Raw genomic sequence first — 18,666 nt, forward strand, 5'->3', positions numbered from 1 at the left:
CACTGTCGCCCCATAGCAAGAAGCTCCGAAAGCTCGTCTGACACTGATTTTGACATCCAATCCAGTCCAAACAGCCATACAGCATTTGTATCTTTGGAGCATCAGTTGAACCATTTTAATGGTATGTCCTCTGTGTGAAGTCATAAAAATGGACTGGACGCCAATTACAGGGGTGGACTTCTTTCATACAGTGTATCACAAAAGTGAGTACACCCCTCACATTTCTGCAGATATTTAAGTATATCTTTTCATGGGACAACACTGACAAAATGACACTTTGACACAATGAAAAGTAGTATGTGTGCAGCTTATATAACAGTGTAAATTTATTCTTCCCTCAAAATAACTCAATATACAGCCATTAATGTCTAAACCACCGGCAACAAAAGTGAGTACACCCCTTAGTGAAAGTTCCTGAAGTGTCAATATTTTGTGTGGCCATCATTATTTCCCAGAACTGCCTTAACTCTCCTGGGCATGGAGTTTACCAGAGCTTCACAGGTTGCCACTGGAATGCTTTTCCACTCCTCCATGACGACATCACGGAGCTGGCGGATATTCGAGACTTTGCGCTCTTCCACCTTCCGCTTGAGGATGCTCCAAAGATGTTCTATTGGGTTTAGGTCTGGAGACATGCTTGGCCAGTCCATCACCTTTACCCTCAGCCTCTTCAATAAAGCAGTGGTCGTCTTAGAGGTGTGTTTGGGGTCATTATCATGCTGGAACACTGCCCTGCGACCCAGTTTCCGGAGGGAGGGGATCATGCTCTGCTTCAGTATTTCACAGTACATATTGGAGTTCATGTGTCCCTCAATTAAATGTAACTCCCCAACACCTGCTGCACTCATGCAGCCCCAGACCATGGCATTCCCACCACCATGCTTGACTGTAGGCATGACACACTTATCTTTGTACTCCTCACCTGATTGCCGCCACACATGCTTGAGACCATCTGAACCAAACAAATTAATCTTGGTCTCATCAGACCATAGGACATGGTTCCAGTAATCCATGTCCTTTGTTGACATGTCTTCAGCAAACTGTTTGCGGGCTTTCTTGTGTAGAGACTTCAGAAGAGGCTTCCTTCTGGGGTGACAGCCATGCAGATTAATTTGATGTAGTGTGCGGCGTATGGTCTGAGCACTGACAGGCTGACCCCCCACCTTTTCAATCTCTGCAGCAATGCTGACAGCACTCCTGCGCCTATCTTTCAAAGACAGCAGTTGGATGTGACGCTGAGCACGTGCACTCAGCTTCTTTGGACGACCAACGCGAGGTCTGTTCTGAGTGGACCCTGCTCTTTTAAAACACTGGATGATCTTGGCCACTGTGCTGCAGCCTAGTTTCAGGGTGTTGGCCATCTTCTTGTAGCCTTGGCCATCTTCATGTAGCGCAACAATTCGTCTTTTAGGATCCTCAGAGAGTTCTTTGCCATGAGGTGCCATGTTGGAACTTTCAGTGACCAGTATGAGAGAGTGTGAGAGCTGTACTACTAAATTGAACACACCTGCTCCCTATGCACACCTGAGACCTAGTAACACTAACAAATCACATGACATTTTGGAGGGAAAATGACAAGCAGTGCTCAATTTGGACATTTAGGGGTGTAGTCTCTTAGGGGTGTACTCACTTTTGTTGCCGGTGGTTTAGACATTAATGGCTGTATATTGAGTTATTTTGAGGGAAGAATAAATTTACACTGTTATATAAGCTGCACACAGACTACTTTTCATTGTGTCAAAGTGTCATTTTGTCAGTGTTGTCCCATGAAAAGATATACTTAAATATCTGCAGAAATGTGAGGGGTGTACTCACTTTTGTGATACACTGTACATGGTGCAGTCTGCACCCGAATGCCTAAGAATGTTGAAATCTGGCTCCAAACAGACTGCGATTAAGAACAACTGCAAATGTGAAAATGCCCTTAGGCTATTTATAAATCACTTTAAAATCTGTAAACTGGTTGGTGACGCAACTGGTACGCAAGTGTGTAGGGGCACAGTAACATGAGTCTTGAGGAATTTGGTTTGATCCCTGCTAACAATTACTTCAAAATGTAATATTCATTCATTGTCTGTTTTACCACCACTTCATTCTGCTCAGGGTTGTGGTGGGTACAGTTCACTGGGTGAAAGTTAGGAAACACCCTGGACAGGTCGCCAGTCCATCACAGGGCAACACACACTCTCACATTTACACACACAATTTTTAACTGGCTCAGTTAACCTGACTGCATGTCTTTGAACTGTGTAGTACTGTGTAGTACTTTGCACTTTGGGAGGAAACCGGAGCATTCTGAGGAAACCCATGCAGACACGGGGAAAACATGAAAACTTCACACAGAAAAGACCCAGTCTGCTCCATATGGGAACTGAACCCTGGATTTTCTTGCTGTGGGCGACAGTGCTACCCACCGAGCCACCGTGCCGCCATAGTTTAACGTACTTTAAGTGTTAGTTTACAAAACAGGATGTAGAATAATAGTACTTTACAGGCTACTTAGTGTACTGAATGGCCAATCAAATAGCATTTTATTGCCCATTTTATTCAGACATAAAAACTAATTACTCCTGTGGTGGAGAAAAACAGCAGCGTGTCTTGCAGTGAACAATTTTGCCCAGTTTGTTCTGTACATTCTGTAACAGTTTGTCCTTAAACTAACTTAAGCCCCTTTTTGGCTTTGCTGGAATGCACTAGATGCTATCACTGAACTCCAGCACACTTGTACTTTTGATGGCTGAGAGTATGTACAAATGTGTGTCCATTTATTTAAGAGCCTGTGTGAGATCAGGCCCTGATGTTGGTCTGGCTTTGTCAACTTTCCAGTTTCTTCAAAATGTGTTCAGTGGGGTTGATGTTAGGGCTCTGTGCAGGCCACTAAAGTTTCTTCATACCAAACTCAACAGAATACAAATGTCTTTGAGATAATAGAATAGATAGAATGCCTTCATTTGTCATATATACATATACAGGTGTACAGTACAATGAAATTCTTTTTTCACGTGTCCCAGCCCATATGGAAGGTTCTGGTTCTGAAGCAGAGAGGGTTTGCTCAAGGGCCCGACAGTGGCAGCATGGCAGAGCTGGGATTCAAACTCTAAACATTTAGATTGATAGCCCTTGTGATTGATCAGCTACCACTGTCCCTATATGTCCTTAAATGAGCTTCATTCATTGTCTGCTCGCCATTACTTTATCCTAGTCGGGGTCACAATGGGACCAATTCACTGGGCAAAGGTAGAAGACACTCTGGACAGGACAGTCCATCACAGGACCAACACACATGCACACACACTTATACCTAAGGGGACTTTTTAGTATCTTTAATAAACCTGACTGCATGTCTTTGGATTGTGGGAGGAAAGGGAGAACATGCAAACTCCACACAGAAAGGACCCGGACAACTCCACCTGGGAATTAAACCCAGGACATTCCTGCTGTGAGGCGACAGTGCTACCCACCAAGTCACAGTGCTGCACATAAGCACACTGCCATGCTAAAATAGAAAAGATCCCATCCAAACTGTTGTCAATGTTAAATTTAATTGAATAGCCTTTACATTTACGTTTTACATTTTCGGCGTTTAGCAGACGCTTTTATCCAAAGCGGCTTACAGTACTAAGTAATTAAGGGTTAAGGGCCTTGCTTAAGTGCCCAACAGTGGCGACCTGGCAGTGTTGATGCTTGAACCAGCAACCTTTTGATTACTAGTCCAGTACCTTTACCACTAGGCTACAACTGCCATATACCTGTTAGCAAGGAGTGTGTTTGAAGCCCCTAAACTCAGTTTTTTGGATTTATGCTCATATTCATTTGACCAAATAGTGTATGTCTACTGTTTAAGTGCTACACCATGGATTCCTATTGTAACAGAACATTATGTACCTTAGATTTATTCGATTTGGTGGTTAGTCAACCTCCAGTGTCCGTCACCACTGTTTATCAGCAAGTTATTAGAGGTCAAGGTAAAACGGTGAAAAAAGAAAGGGCACGGGAGGGTGAAAGGATGAAACAAGGCAGCCTCTGTGGATTTGAGGTTGTGTCAGGCTCAGGGAGCTGGGCAGCAGAGCATGAACTGAAGGTGATGAGTGTGTGAGACATGTTCAGATATATTTCCTGCCTTTTGTCTCGGTGAGCAGGAGGAACATGATTTCCCGATCGATTTGTTTTGGGGTTTTCATGTAAGAAAAAGACACAAATGGAGGTGTTTTGAGCACTCTCTTTGTCCCTTGTAACCTTGTAGCTTGAAGTTTGCTCGTGTTATCGAGAGAAAGTTTGCCCGCCTGTCGCGGTGCTTGTTATGTAGGGCTTAAGTTGCTCTAGCTGCTAGGTATGTTCCACAAACACAGACTCGCTTTATCGCTTTCCCAGTCATGCGTTTTACCTCCTTTGTTTTATGTCTGTGAATCTGGCTGCATTCAGGGGCTTTGTAGTTCTGACACTTATCTAAAGATTGGCTTGCACTGCACAAGCTTTAGGTAAACAAAGTCAGCAGAATGGTTTGTCTTTCCTGACAAATCAAAGGTAAACAATCATTTAGTGTTTCTGCAGAACTGACGCACTTGAGTGACTTTGAGTGCTTCTACTGCCTTTTCCTAATCCATGCAAATCTATAGTGTCAGTGAAACGTCGACTCCTAAATTGAGCTTAAAGCAGCCGTTCAGTCAGTGCTAATAGAATAATAGGATAGGAGCTGCTGCACTGAACTGCTATGCCATTCAAAAAGGTGAGAGAGTTGTCTAGGTCAGGGTTTTTTTCAAGCGAGCCACATTTTGTACAATCTGGTCCCGCTGTGGTTTACAAGATGTAACATAAAGTGAGCTGCACAGTGGCTCACACTGTCGCTTCACAGCAAAAAGTTCCTGGGTTCGATTCCCAGGTGAAGCATTCCCAAGTCTTTTCTGTGTGGAGTTTGCATGTTCTCCCCGTGTCTGTGTGGGTTTCCTCCTAGTGCTCCGGTTTTCTCTCACAGTCCAAAGACATGCAAGTGAGGTGACCTGGAGATACAAAATTGTCCATGACTGTGTTTGTCATTAAAGACGTGAACTTGTGTAACCAGCTACCTGTTCTGTCATGAATGTAACCAGTGTGTAAAACATGATGTTAAAATCCTAATAAATAAATAATGTAACATAAAGCCTCCACAAGGGGGCATTCACATACAATTTCGTGTTTACGTGTTTAAATTTGTTTACTTAAGGTCGCTCAGGTGGCACAGCGGTAAAACACGCTAGCACACCAGAGCTGACATTTCAAACTCGTCGGTTCGAAACTCGGCTCTGCCATCCGTCAACTGTACAAAGTCGAATAATAACACGTTAATCAGAGTGGGGCTCTCCATACACAAAGCTCAACCGCATATAAAATGTTGTCCAGGTGAAAAAATGCAGTCGCTATTGCACACGTGTCGAAGGGGGCGTGTGTCAGTCTCGCTCTCCTCAATCAGCAGTGGGGATCGGCATCAGTAGAGAGGAAGCAGAATGCAATCGGGTAATTGGATACGACTAGTTTGGGCATTAGATTTTTTTGGCTCGTGATCCAGGGTTTGAAAGACCCTGATCAAGGTACACCTAAACTAACTTCTTCAGCTATCTCTGAAACAGGCATGATTCAACATGTGCAACTCTTGGCTTTGCAACTTCTCAGCTGTGACCCAATCAATCTGAACCTCGACATAAGACTACAGACACAAATGACAGTGTCTGAAAAAGAAAAGGCCAGATTGGATATCACCTTATCCGGTCAAGGCTTCTGTTTTTGGTCCTGAGTGGTGTTTCTGTTGTGGATAACTGGATGCTGCAGTGTGCTTACACTTAGAGGGGTGTATTCACAATCAGGTTCATTTGCAGAACCAGCCTTTGGGGATCAGCATTGGTGCAGTCGTTATTTTCTTTCGCTGAATCATGTATGTGTTGTTCATTTTATCGTGAAAGAAGCACCCCTGTAACTACACTGCTTTTAATGTTATTTACATTTACATTTTCGGCATTAAGCAGATGCTCTTATCCTAGAGCGACTTACAGAAGTGCTTCCACAGTAAACATTTCCTTACTCTAGTTTAAGTAGACAACAGTCCTAGAACACAAATCTGCTGAAACCCTGTTGGAACCATTTTAAATTTTTTAGGTACTAAGAAATGAATAAGAGCGTAAATAAGAAACTATTAGTTCTCAGCTTAAGTGCTTAGTAAAGAGCTGAGTTTTTAATCGTCTTTTTACATACTTAGTGTACCATTTGAAGTTCATTGTCATTGAAGACATATACATCACCAGTAAAGCAGCATAAGCTATTTTAAGCATTCTGTGCTTACTTTTTCTACAGCTTCACTTGCATTAGGTTCTTGAATCTTTCATTCTCTTGAAAAACATCTTAAACTAGTCTGGACTGTTGTCATTATAGGTATCATCTCTTTGATGGTCAACGATCTGCCATAACAATAAAACCACCAGCTTAATATTTGATAGGCACCAAAACAGCTCTGACCCGTCGAGGCATGAGCTTCACAACAGTTGTCTAGCCATCACAATTAGGCCCTCATATCCATACACCTTCCTATTTTTATTTTTATTTTAAAACAAACACTTTAAGAACTGATTGTTTACTTGCTGCCTAATGTTTAATGTAATGCAAAAACTTCCACACTTTGTTCCTTTTTATTAATGTATTAAAAAAAATTACCAAAAAAAATTTTTTCTTTAATACATAATACTAAATTTAATATCTGCTTTTTGTATTTACCAGCGAACATTGTTTATTGCATTAGATAAAAAATGTAATTATATTTTATATATTATATATAATATAATTTTTATAATATAATTTTTATTATTTTATATTATTTTATTAAATTGTGAGAAATTAGCAAAAAAAAAAAATACAGTAGGTTAGAAGGGTGGAAAATACTGCACTGTTCTCAGATTGGATCTGTTCATTATTAAATTCCCTTTGGAGTTTAAATTCAGTTAGGGGAGCAGTACAAATAACCCAGCCTGAACTGAATTGATGGTAGTGTTGCCTTTCTTCATGTTGAATAAAAGGTACAGGGGTGGTGTAGTGAGCAAATCAGTTTTGCTGTCAATTAAATAAAAGACTATGTACGTCGATAAGAATGAGATGAATCACACACTTTATAGTCTGTAGTGAACTGGTAAGACTGGGGGAGGATTGGATTTGAGTTTAGAGATCCATCAGGCTCCCACAGGTCCAGCACTCTATTGATTGTTCTTTCTTTCTTTCTTTCTTTCTTTCTTTCTTTCTTTCTTTCTTTCTTTCTTTCTTTCTTTCTTTCTTTCTTTCTTTCTTTCTTTCTTTCTTTCTTTCTTTCTTTCTTTCTTTCTTTTTAGTAGTGTAGGTGTGTTCGTGACAGTAGAATTGTGTGTGTGTGTGTGTGTTTAAGCGCGAGGTGTGCGCGTGTGAAACGCCGGCTGCCGGTGTTTTGCCGGTCGCTACGGCGGTGATGGAGAACGCTCGTTTTGAGCAGCTCTCTCGCCGTCATGGCGTTAAGATCGCCCCCGGGGTCCGGTGCTCGGTAGAAGAGTGCTGCCTGGCTGTCGGGGAGGTGGTGGGCTGTGGGAGTATCATGTCTGCCTCCAGAATGAACAGCTCTGTAGTGATCTTTCTGGACAGCGTTGAAAAAGCCAATACTGTTGTTCAGAATGGTGTAGTGATACAGGGGACATTTGCGTCTGTAATGCCCCTTGTACGACCTGCAAAAAAGGTTATATTGTCCAATGTCCCACCTTTCATGAAAAATGAGCTTTTAATAGCAGAATTGTCCAGACATGGCCAAATTGTTTCTCAGATGAAGAAAATACCACTGAGTACCAAATCACAATCGTTAAAACATGTGGTTTGTTTCAGACGCCAGGTTTTTATGATATTGAACAACGGGGCTGATGAAGTGAATGTGGCTCTTAAATTTAAAATTGATGATTTTAACTATGTGATTTTTGTTACCTCTGAGACAATGAAATGTTTTGGGTGTGGACAAGAAGGGCACTTAAAGCACTCATGTCCCTCTGGGGCAAGGGAGGGCACCTCACAGGTCTCAGACTCTGTACATGCTGGTGGAGCGGAGGCCGGTACAGGGCCTGAGCCTGGGCCTGAGCCTGGGCCTGAGCCTGAGCCTGGGCCTGAGCCTGAGCCTGGGCCTGAGCCTGAGCCTGCTACAGTGGAGGAGGTGAGGGCTGAGGCTGGACCTAGTAAAGTAGAGGTTAGTAGAGCAGGTGCTGATATACAGATACAGGTGGGAGAGGAATGTCAGGTAGATCAGCCTGATACTGTACAAAGCGCTAATGTTGAAGTTGATAATGATAATGTTGATGTACAGCAGGTGGGTTCTGGTCTCACTGGAGTTGAGGAGGGTGAGGAAGCTGTAGCTGCTCCAAACCTGACTCTGGGTGGGGAGGACATGGAGACTGAAAATGGGGCAGAGGAAACTCGCTTTAGAGTTTCCTCAGGGAAAAGAAAAATGAAACAGGTAAAGACATGTGATAAAAAGGGGAAGCAGAGGTCTAGCAAAACAAAAAATATGAAGGGTGTTGTGATTGGAAATCACTTCCCTGATCGAAAATTATTTATCAGATCAGTCCAAACATTCATTAGAGGTGAGGGTGAAGAACAGTTTACAGCTCAGGAAGTTTATAGATTAAAGAAGATAGTTTTGAAACTAAAATTAGAACTTCAAAATGAAGAGGATTTTGATACATCATAGTCTCTTTTGGCTTCTTTGTCTGCTACTACCTGTGTGGTGTTTTCTTATTTTTTATATGAGCAGCATTAGGGTGGGCTCTTTAAACCTGAACGGAGCACGAGATGCTCAGAAAAGAATGATGTTGTATGAACTAATTAAACAGAAAGGTGTTGATATTATGCTAGTTCAGGAAACGCACAGTGATGGGGTTAATGAGGTGGAGTGGATGAAAGAGTGGGATGGGAAAGTTCTCTTTAGCCACATGAGCTCAACCAGGGGTGGGACTGCAGTACTCTTCGCTAAGAATTTTCTGCCAATCTCATATGAGGTGGAGCAGGTGGTAGAAGGCAGGGCTTTGATTGTGCGTGCACAGTTTGAACATTTTAAGATTAATGTGTTTAATGTTTATTCTCCTACGTCTGGAGCTGTGAGGGTCGGTTTCTTTAACGCTGTTAATACAGCTCTGCAAACCTGCAGCTCTGATGATTTTTTATTCCTGGGAGGGGATTTTAACTGCACTGAAGATGACACGTTAGACAGAAACCATTCTGAACCTCACGCGGCCTCTCAATGTGCTCTTCGTGAGTTATTGAAGGCTCATAACTTGTGTGATGTTTGGAGGGTCTTCAATCAGGGCACTAAACAATATACATGGGCGCATGCAAGAGATGGTTTTATGTCAATGGCGAGACTGGATCACTTTTACTCTTTTAAATACCAGCTGAATGTTTTTAAATCATGTGATATCTCTCCTGTTGGTTTCTCTGATCATAGTTTGGTTCTTTGCTCTGTTTTTATTGCAAATCTTAAGCCTAAGAGCGCCTATTGGCATTTTAACTCCAGCTTGTTGAGTGATGCTAATTTTAGAAAAGCTTTTACTGTTTATTGGAATGGTTTCAAACTGCAGAAACAACATTTTAGAAACTTACGCGAGTGGTGGGACTATGGCAAAGTGTGTGTTAAACAGCTTTGTCAGCAGTACACTTTCAATGTTTCTAAGCATATATCTTGGTCGATAGAGAAGCTTGAACGTGAGATTGGTGAACTACAAGGGCTGGTAGATTCCACCGGAGACTTGAGTCATGTCGGGGCTCTGAAATCCAAGTTCAATACTCTTAGAGATATTCTGGATGTCAGGGCACAGGGGGCGCTGGTCCGGTCTCGGTTTACGAACCTGTCGCAGATGGATGCCCCATCCAAGTTTTTCTTTGGCTTGGAGAGAAAAAATGGTCAGAAACGGTTTATTCACGCTCTGTGCTCTGAGGACGGGAGGGAGATAACAGAGCCAACAGAGATCCGTAAAAGGGCTGTACGGTTCTACGTTGAACTGTACAGGAGTGAATACAAGGAGGATGCTGACTTAGCTGCTGAGTTTTTCACAGGGTTGCCAAGACTCTCGGAGCACTACAGTAAGAAACTGGACAGGCCACTGGGTGAGCAAGAGCTACATGCTGCCTTACAGGGCATGGAGGGTGGTACTGCTCCAGGGATCGATGGCTTACCAGTAGAATTTTTTAAGACATTCTGGACAGAAGTGGGCACAGACCTATTGGATGTCCTTAATGAGAGCTTGATGGATGGTGTCCTACCCTTGAGCTGTAGGAGGGCAGTGATCACCCTGCTGCCTAAAAAAGGTAACCTACAGGACATAAAAAACTGGCGGCCAGTGAGTCTCCTGTGTACTGACCTTAAAATTTTCTCCAAAGTACTGGCTAACAGGCTGAGAGAAGTGATGGGGCAGGTGATTAATCATGACCAGACCTACTGTGTGCCTGGCAGGTCCATTAGAGATAATATTTGTTTGATCAGAGATGTCTTAGAGATTTCTAGAGTCCAGAAGCTTGATTTCGGTCTCATTTCTATTGATCAGGAGAAGGCTTTTGATAGAGTGGAACACCAGTACTTGTGGCAAACCCTTTTGACTCTGGGTTTTAGTACAGTTTTCATTAACATGATCAGAGTACTGTATAGAGACATTGAAAGTCTACTAAAGATTAATGGTGGGCTAAGTGCTCCTTTTAAAGTTTGTCGGGGCATTCGGCAGGGTTGTGCTTTGTCCGGGATGTTGTACTCCTTGGCCATTGAACCACTGCTGAATAAGCTTCGCTCAGACATTGAGGGGGTGGATTTGGGACAGGATGGCCAATCCCGACATCAGTTATCAGCTTATGCTGATGACATTATAGTTTTAGTAAAGGGGCAGTCAGACATTGATAGACTTACTTCAATTGTCCACAATTTTGGGATTATTTCAGCCGCCAGGGTGAATTGGGGAAAGAGTGAAGCTCTGGCAGTAGGACAACAGTTGAGGAAGTTGCCCACTCTACCAGCCTGCTTAGCCTGGAAGAGGGGGGGTATTAAATATTTGGGGGTTTTTATAGGGGATGAGGCTGCTCAACAAAAGAATTGGGAGGGTGTGGTAGAACAGATGTCAGGCAGGCTTACAAGATGGAAATGGATCCATGGGCAAATGTCGTTTAGGGGGAGGGTGCTTGTGATTAACAATTTAGTGGCATCAATGCTTTATCATAAGTTATCATGTGTAGACCCCCCTGTTGGCCTGCTGTCTCGACTACAAGCGATCCTGGTAGATTTCTTTTGGGATCGGCTTCACTGGGTACCCAAAGGAGTGCTGTTTCTCCCCAGAGAAGAAGGTGGACAAGGGCTGGTGCACCTGGGCAGCAGACTGGCAACTTTTCGTTTGCAATTCCTACAGAAACTCCTCACAGGACCTGAGGACCTGGTGTGGAGAGTGGCGGCCTGCACTATTTTACGTCAGCTAGATGGACTAGGACTGGACACTGCACTGTTCTTAATGGATTTTAAGCAACTGCGCCTGAGTGGATTACCTCTGTTTTATCGTGGACTTTTTAAAATATGGGGACTTTTTAAACACCACAGGCTGGGAGGAACATCGTTGCACTGGCTTCTGGAGGAGCCCTTAATTAAAGGAGCTCGGCTGGATGTTTCTGGTGGTGGAGTACCAGGGATTAGTTATATGCTTTGTACTTCAAGGACACTAACTTTGCGGTCTTTGGTGGACGTTGCAGGACCAGGCCTGGATAATATCCAGGCTGTCGTGTCTTTGCTGGGTCTACGGTCCTTACGCCAGACAGAGAACATCATTGCCTCATGGAAGGGCAGGCTCTCATGTGAGGAACTGTCTTTGCTGCAGGAATACAAGAATGGTCGGGTCAGGCCAGACAGACAGGACCCTTTCCCAAAGACTGTACTTGAGCCAAACCTGGACAATGTGGCAGGTCCATTGTTGGACATGTCTGACCTGCAGGACTTGGATCTTCACACTGTGTCTGGCAAAGTGCTGTATAAATGTTCTGTTAAAGTTCTTAACAAATCAGTGTTAAATGGTAGGTCAGACACGGTGTGGAGGGACAAGCTGGGGGTAGAGATGGACAGAAGGCCTGTTTGGAGGGTACTATATAAACCCCCTCTTACAAAAAGGTCTGGCGATCTCCAATGGAGAATTTTACATGGCATTTTAGCTGTTAATGCCTTTGTATCAGTCATTAACCCAGAGGTTAGTGATGGTTGTCCTTTCTGTGGGCTCAGAGAAACCATTTTTCACTGTTTTTTAGAATGTATGAGACTTAAGTCTCTTTTTACTACACTTTGTTTTTTATTTAGAAAGAGTGGGGAGGTTTTTAACTCATGTGTTTTTATTTTTGGAACTGGCTATAGACAAAAAGATCGTTTTAAATGGCAGCTGCTTAATTTTTTAGTCGGCCAAGCAAAACTGGCCATTTATAACTCCAGGAGGAACAAAATGGAGAACAAGTCGGGGCAGGATGTTCTACCATTGTTCATGGCTTTGGTGAAGTCCAGGATTCTCCTGGAGTTTGGCTTCTATAGAGCCATGAACAACGTAGAGGTGTTTGAGTTGGAGTGGTGCTATAAAGATGTTCTGTGCAGTGTGGACGAAGGGGAGCTGGCTCTTTCCAGCCCTTGGAGCTGATGCTCATGTTTGTGGTCTGCTTTTGATTCTGGTTTTGTTTTTGATTTCTGTATGATTTTGTTTTGATTTCTGTGTTTGACTGATTTAATAAAGTGTTGGTTAAAAATCAAAAAAAAAAAAATCAATCTCTCTCTCTCTCTCTCTCTCTCTTTCTTTCTTTCTTTCTTTCTTTCTCTCTTTATTTCTTTCTTTCTTTCTTACTCTCTTTCTTTCTTACTTACTTACTTACTCTCTTTCTTTCTTTCTTTCTTTCTTTCTTTCTTTCTTTCTTTCTTTCTTTCTTTCTTTCTTTCTTTCTTTCTTTCTCTCTTTTTCTCTCTCTTTCTTTCTCTCTTTCTTACTCTCTTTCTTACTCTCTTTCTTTCTCTCTTTCTTACTCTCTTTCTTACTCTCTTTCTTTCTTTCTTACTCTCTTTCTTTCTTTCTTTCTTTCTTACTCTCTTTCTTTCTTACTTACTTACTTACTCTCTTTCTTTCTTTCTTTCTTTCTTTCTTTCTTTCTTTCTTTCTTTCTTTCTTTCTTTCCTACTTTCTTTCTTTCTTTCTTTCTTTCTTTCTTTCTTTCTTTCTTTCTTTCTTTCTTTCTTTCTTTCTTTCTTACTTACTCTCTTTCTTTCTTTTCACACTTTTGCATCAGTATCGAGCTGCTGGTTAACAGTACAAATCTACTTGACCACAGACTGTACATAGTAATAATGTTTTTTTTGGTGGAAATAACATAATAATAATAATAATGGTTGGAGGAAGGGGTTTACAGTAAGGCAAATTGGCAAATGGATGAGCCATGTTTGAGCTCTGCTAGCATAAGATGGACAAATTTGTAATAAGACTTCCAGCTAAAAGTACAAGCAGATGTTCAGATGTTAATTATTTTTTTCTTTCATTAAGCTGGTTAAGTTTTAAAGCCATTTTTGTGCATAGATGAAATATGCTGCAAGCAATAAATGCTGATACACAGTAGAACTATAGGTTACATAATGCATGTCACGAATAATTATTTCACTATAAGAATATAAGAATTTGCAATCTTGTATTGATTACAATGTTTAAAATAAATTCCAGTGAAGCAAAATACATGTACGTGTAAGTGGAGGGGTTTGAAAATATTCTAATCCACAAAAGGAGGGCACTTCAGAAAACAGTTTGGAAACTTCAGTTTGAATCATCAGCCAGTGTTATTAATTTCCCTAAGGGGATCAATAAAGTCTCATCTTACTATGATATATAAAAACAAGTCAACAGCTATGTCCAAATACTTGGACTAACTATGGCTAGCATGTATCCTAATCAAAATCTTTGAGTCGACAGCTTGGTGCATGTTTTAACTAGCCCCCTCGGTGCTACATAGAGAAGTGCTTATGGCTGCATTGTTGTGTGATGAACATGCTGTCAGAAGGTGTTAATCTCCCAAATAACAACTTTCATGCTCATTGGGGAGCATTCTTCATTCTTATTTGCAAGCTTCCATGTAATAGTTGGTCTGTGTGTCTGTGTGTGTCTGTGTGTGTGTGTGTCAGCGTAACTCTTAAAGGTTGGTTTACTTAAATGAGTCCTGTGTTTATTCCACAGTAAGGAGAGGTTTGCTGTGATTGGAGGAGGAAGTCTACAGATTATAAATGTAACCGAGGATGATGCTGGATCTTACATCTGCCAGGCAGACAATGGCAACGAGACCCTGGAGATCCAGGCAGAGCTCACCGTGCAAGGTCGGTATCTCCTTCAATTTATGATTTTTAGTGTACATGTGGTATAGGGTGATCTGCAGTTTGCACATCATGTGCTTTTGTTAGACAAGGGAGCAGTAGTGGCTAAGTGGGTACGGTATTGTGGTATTGATTGCCGCTGTTAAGCGAGGCTTAAAGTTCACAACTGCTTGATTCAGTAAATTTAAAAAGGCTTTTTTATATTTACTGGCAATCTTGTGCATGTTCAAATATAGAAGAAGCAAAAATAATACAACTGCAATTAAAAAAGGAATATTCATCCCCCCACCGTGGGACAGTGGTAGCTCAGTGGGTAGAGCTTTGGATTAGTAATCGAAAGGTTGTGGGTTAAAATCCTGGTTCTGCCATGTAGCCACTGTTGGGCCCTTGAGCAAGACTGACCCTGCTCTCTAACCCCAGCTTCCAAACAATCTGGGATATGCGAAAAAAAAATTTCATTGTACTGTACATGTGTACATGTATACATGACAAATAAAGGCATTCATTAAAGACGTTATAGTGATGTGTATAGTACTGAAGGAAAATATACAGCAAGATCTATTAGTTAACAGAGGAAGAATATTTATTGATATATATAAGCAATTTTAAGAACAAAAATCGACATAATTTTTAGTTTAAGTGGAAAAAAATAGTTCTTCTGACAAATGTCCAAGTGCTAACAAGCATCTGACATCTCCTATGGAGTCCTCACTATTTCTTCTCATGCAAAAGTTTCCCACTTATTGATGTTTAAAAGCTGTGGTGTTGCAACCCACCAAAGATTTTTTATTGGATTTCCAGAGACTGAGAAGGCCACTCCAGAATATAACATGACTAACTCCTTAACCGAGCTTTGGTTAACTTTGTATTTGGAATCTTTGTCTTGCTGGAAAGTCCCATTTTCACCACAGAAGGCATAACATTCCTCCTCATAATGCCTTGGCATTTCTGTGAATCCATGATGGCAGTCACACAGTCAGGATTGCCTTTTCTTATAGCAGAAAAACAAACCATAGGGATAGTAGTATTCTGGTTTTAATCTGTACCTCTCTTGCACCAGACAAACTGCTAAACCATATGGTATTATGACAGTTCCAGTTTTAATTTGTCACTCAAAAAAAAGTTCAATCCCGGCTGCTCAGGTGGCACAGCGGTAAAAAGACACGCTGCAACCAGGGCTGGATTCTGAGTACGTGGTATCGAATCCAGCTCTGCTTCACCGGTTCGAGGCCGAGTTGCTCAGTTGGGGGGTGGGACAAAGAACCGGATGTGGGTCTCTCTCAGAATGCGATTACGACCTCTGCCGGCTGATTAGAGGCGCCTGCACAAGAGATGAGGAAGAGTGCCCTTAGGGTGTGTCTCTCCGCATGCAACGCTAGGTGGCGCCAAACTCATCAATGTGTGGGTGGCAAAAATGCATCTGGCTGTTGCTCATGTTTCAGAGGGGATATGGGTTAGCTTTGACCTCCTCGGTCAGGGCAGGGTTCAGCATAGACAGAGAGGAAGCACGATGCAAATTGAACAATTGGATGAGCTAAAGGGGGAAAAAAAGGGAAAAAATTTTTTTTTCAATTTCTTCTGCCACGTTTCAGTCAACCCCTCCTGTGCTTCTTTGTCAAGAGCAATGCAAGCCCTTGATTGTTAAGTGATCTTCTTATGGTTGCCACTGACACATTTGTCCCAGCCTTCATCGGGTCATCCTGTGGGACTTCTGCTGTAAAATATGGATCTTTGTTGTTGTCCTGATCACATGACATGGAATTTAAGGTGTTCAGATGGCTGTACAGTTAACACTGCACACCTTGATCTCTTGGTATCGGGAGTCTGCGATCTATCTGCAATCACTCTTCTGCAAGTTTTTGAGTTGCCGACAGGTCCAGATATTTAGCATGCTAGATATTTTTCTTGAGTCTGCGAGCGATTGGCAAGCCGCTCGGATCAAGTCGTTGAACAGTTCAAACATAGTGATCTAGAGCCGATTTTCAAGCCCCAAGCAATGGCTGATTTGCCTCCGAGCTTGCACATCTGTCGGCAATTTGTCAGCGAGTGAAAATCAGGGCAAAAATCGTGTAGTTCGACATAGGCATAAGGTGTTTCATTTCTAGATAACTTTTGGGCTTACTCCCATGGCCAGGAAAGTTCACTATGAATTTGAAACCCTTGGACTCCCGAAAGTGAAACGTCTTGGAAATATTCTTCCATCCATTGCCTCATTGGCACAATGAAATGATCTCCTTTTAGCTTTTGTGACAGTGCCTTAGTTTTCATGGGTGTAACACACCTTGAACACTTGAATGTCAGGTTGGTGTTCACATATAAGAGCTCCCACACCCTAACCAAGATAAAGCAATTGATTCAAATGAATAAAATTTATATTTATGCTTTATTTAGGCTTAGTTTTTGGCATTGTATTGTTAATATCCATTCCTGTACCAAAATTAGGTCCAACCAAGTGAATGTGAAAAGCTCCCAAATGTTCTTGTCAAAGTGATCTTCAAAGCAAAGCTCTCTTTGCATGTTTGCGTCCCGCTCCCTTTCTACTTTGCTAATCTTTGAGCAAACGAGAGGATTTTCATGCTGTGAGAGGTTTTAACAGCATGCCTATGATATGCAGTATTATACACACGCTGCAGATGTTAATGGAAAATGTTCAGCACTTATGAAAATGTAGGCCAGCTGTAACTGCAGTGGTGTACAGCGTCTAGTCAGGGATGCTTTAGATGGGTGTAGAGGGTTTCGGTCCCTTTGAATTGGAGTGGTTCTGGCTTTGATCCATGTTTTCATGTTTCTTTGTGGAACCCTACATAGGCAATAAAAGTTTAATTGCTAAACCAAGCTCAATAATATAAAAGTTTAATAGGAGACTCAGTTGCCTTTTATTTGTGCTGTTTTCAGAGTATAAAAGATGACACACAGACAGCAACATGTTTCATGTGACTAAATTCAGAGTAATAAAGTGTGGACAAAAGGAGAAATGAATTTAAATCCACATTAATAATTTTATAATGATTAGATTTCTGCCTCTATCTGATTGTTCACGTGCTAATGTAAATTGTTTGCTCTGAAAACTAGATTAGAGGATGGCTGCTATCTGATTTTAACCAAAAATTCAATAAAGCCAGTGGGTTGTTAGTACTAATCTGATTACTTTGCACATATAACCCAATATTTGCTTTATCTTTTGGATATTTGCAGCAACATATGGTCAGAAACACTGCACTGAAATATTGCTCATCACTCACTGTTCTTTCACCAGAACGTTTGAAAACAAACATTTGAACCATATAGTGATCAGACATAATTGTCATTTTAAGCAAACTGGAATCATATACAGAATGATGATGAATTAAATAATATCATAAATGTAGTGTTTATTAGCTTTGCTCTATAGCATTATCATCAAAATAGTTTAACTACAAGTTTCACTTGGCACAGTGGCTCGGTGGGTAGCACTGTCGCCTCACAGCAAGAAGGTCCTGGGTCCGATCCCCAGGTGGAGTCTGGGTCCTTTCTGTGTGGAGTTTGCATGTTCTCCCCGTGTCTGTGTGGGTTTCCTCTGGGAGCTCCAGTTTCCTCCCACAGTCCAGAGACATGCAAGTGAGGTGAATTGGAGATCCAAAATTGTCCAGGACTGTGTTTGACATTAAAGTTGTGAACTGATGAATCTTGTGTAACCAGTAACTACCGTTTCTGTCATGAATGTAACCAAAGTGTGTAAAACATGACGTTAAAATCCTAATAAATAAATAACTACAAGTTCACTCATGTTAAAGTAGCAGTTCTGCCACCTCACTGCTTTACTTCTTGTAACATTAGGTTGATTCTAAGGGCCTGTGACTGGCACTAAAATTACTAGAATATATTTTTCTCTCAATGTTTAATTATTAAATCCATAATTATTAATTTAATATTTTATTCAAAACTAGCTTTTATTTTTTTCTCGTTTGGCAATAATTACATGAAATGGTTCATTCCGCTCTCAAGCCTTAGGGCATTAAAGATACTGGTTAATAGTGTACTGCAGGTGCCCAGGTGGCACAGCAGGATATTCCTCTAGCACACCAGTGCCGAGATTCTGAACTCCTCGGTTCGAAACTCGGTGTTGCCACCGGTCAGCTGGGCACCATATAGCGGGCAAAATTGGCAGTGCCTGCAGCAGACGTTGTTCTGCCAGGGCTGGAAGACAGGACTATGTGGGTGGGGTCTTCAAACGCTGTGTAAGGACCCTGATTGGCAGATAGAGAGGTGCCTGTGCAGAGTGCATAGGTGAAAAAGGGTTCCGCTAAGGGCTGTGCGTG

General features: G+C 41.8%; 1 protein-coding gene across 1 annotated transcript in view; it reads left to right on the forward strand.

Moving 5' to 3' along the window:
- neo1b (neogenin 1b) overlaps positions 1-18,666 on the forward strand; it is a 120,484-nt gene that overhangs the window by 57,477 nt on the left and 44,341 nt on the right. The window contains exon 5 of the mRNA XM_063003352.1: positions 14,235-14,371. Coding sequence (XP_062859422.1) covers positions 14,235-14,371 — 137 coding nt within the window. The remainder of the gene's footprint in view (positions 1-14,234; positions 14,372-18,666) is intronic.

Source organism: Trichomycterus rosablanca, chromosome 1 (genome assembly GCF_030014385.1).
Source record: "Trichomycterus rosablanca isolate fTriRos1 chromosome 1, fTriRos1.hap1, whole genome shotgun sequence".
Lineage (NCBI taxonomy): Eukaryota > Metazoa > Chordata > Actinopteri > Siluriformes > Trichomycteridae > Trichomycterus > Trichomycterus rosablanca.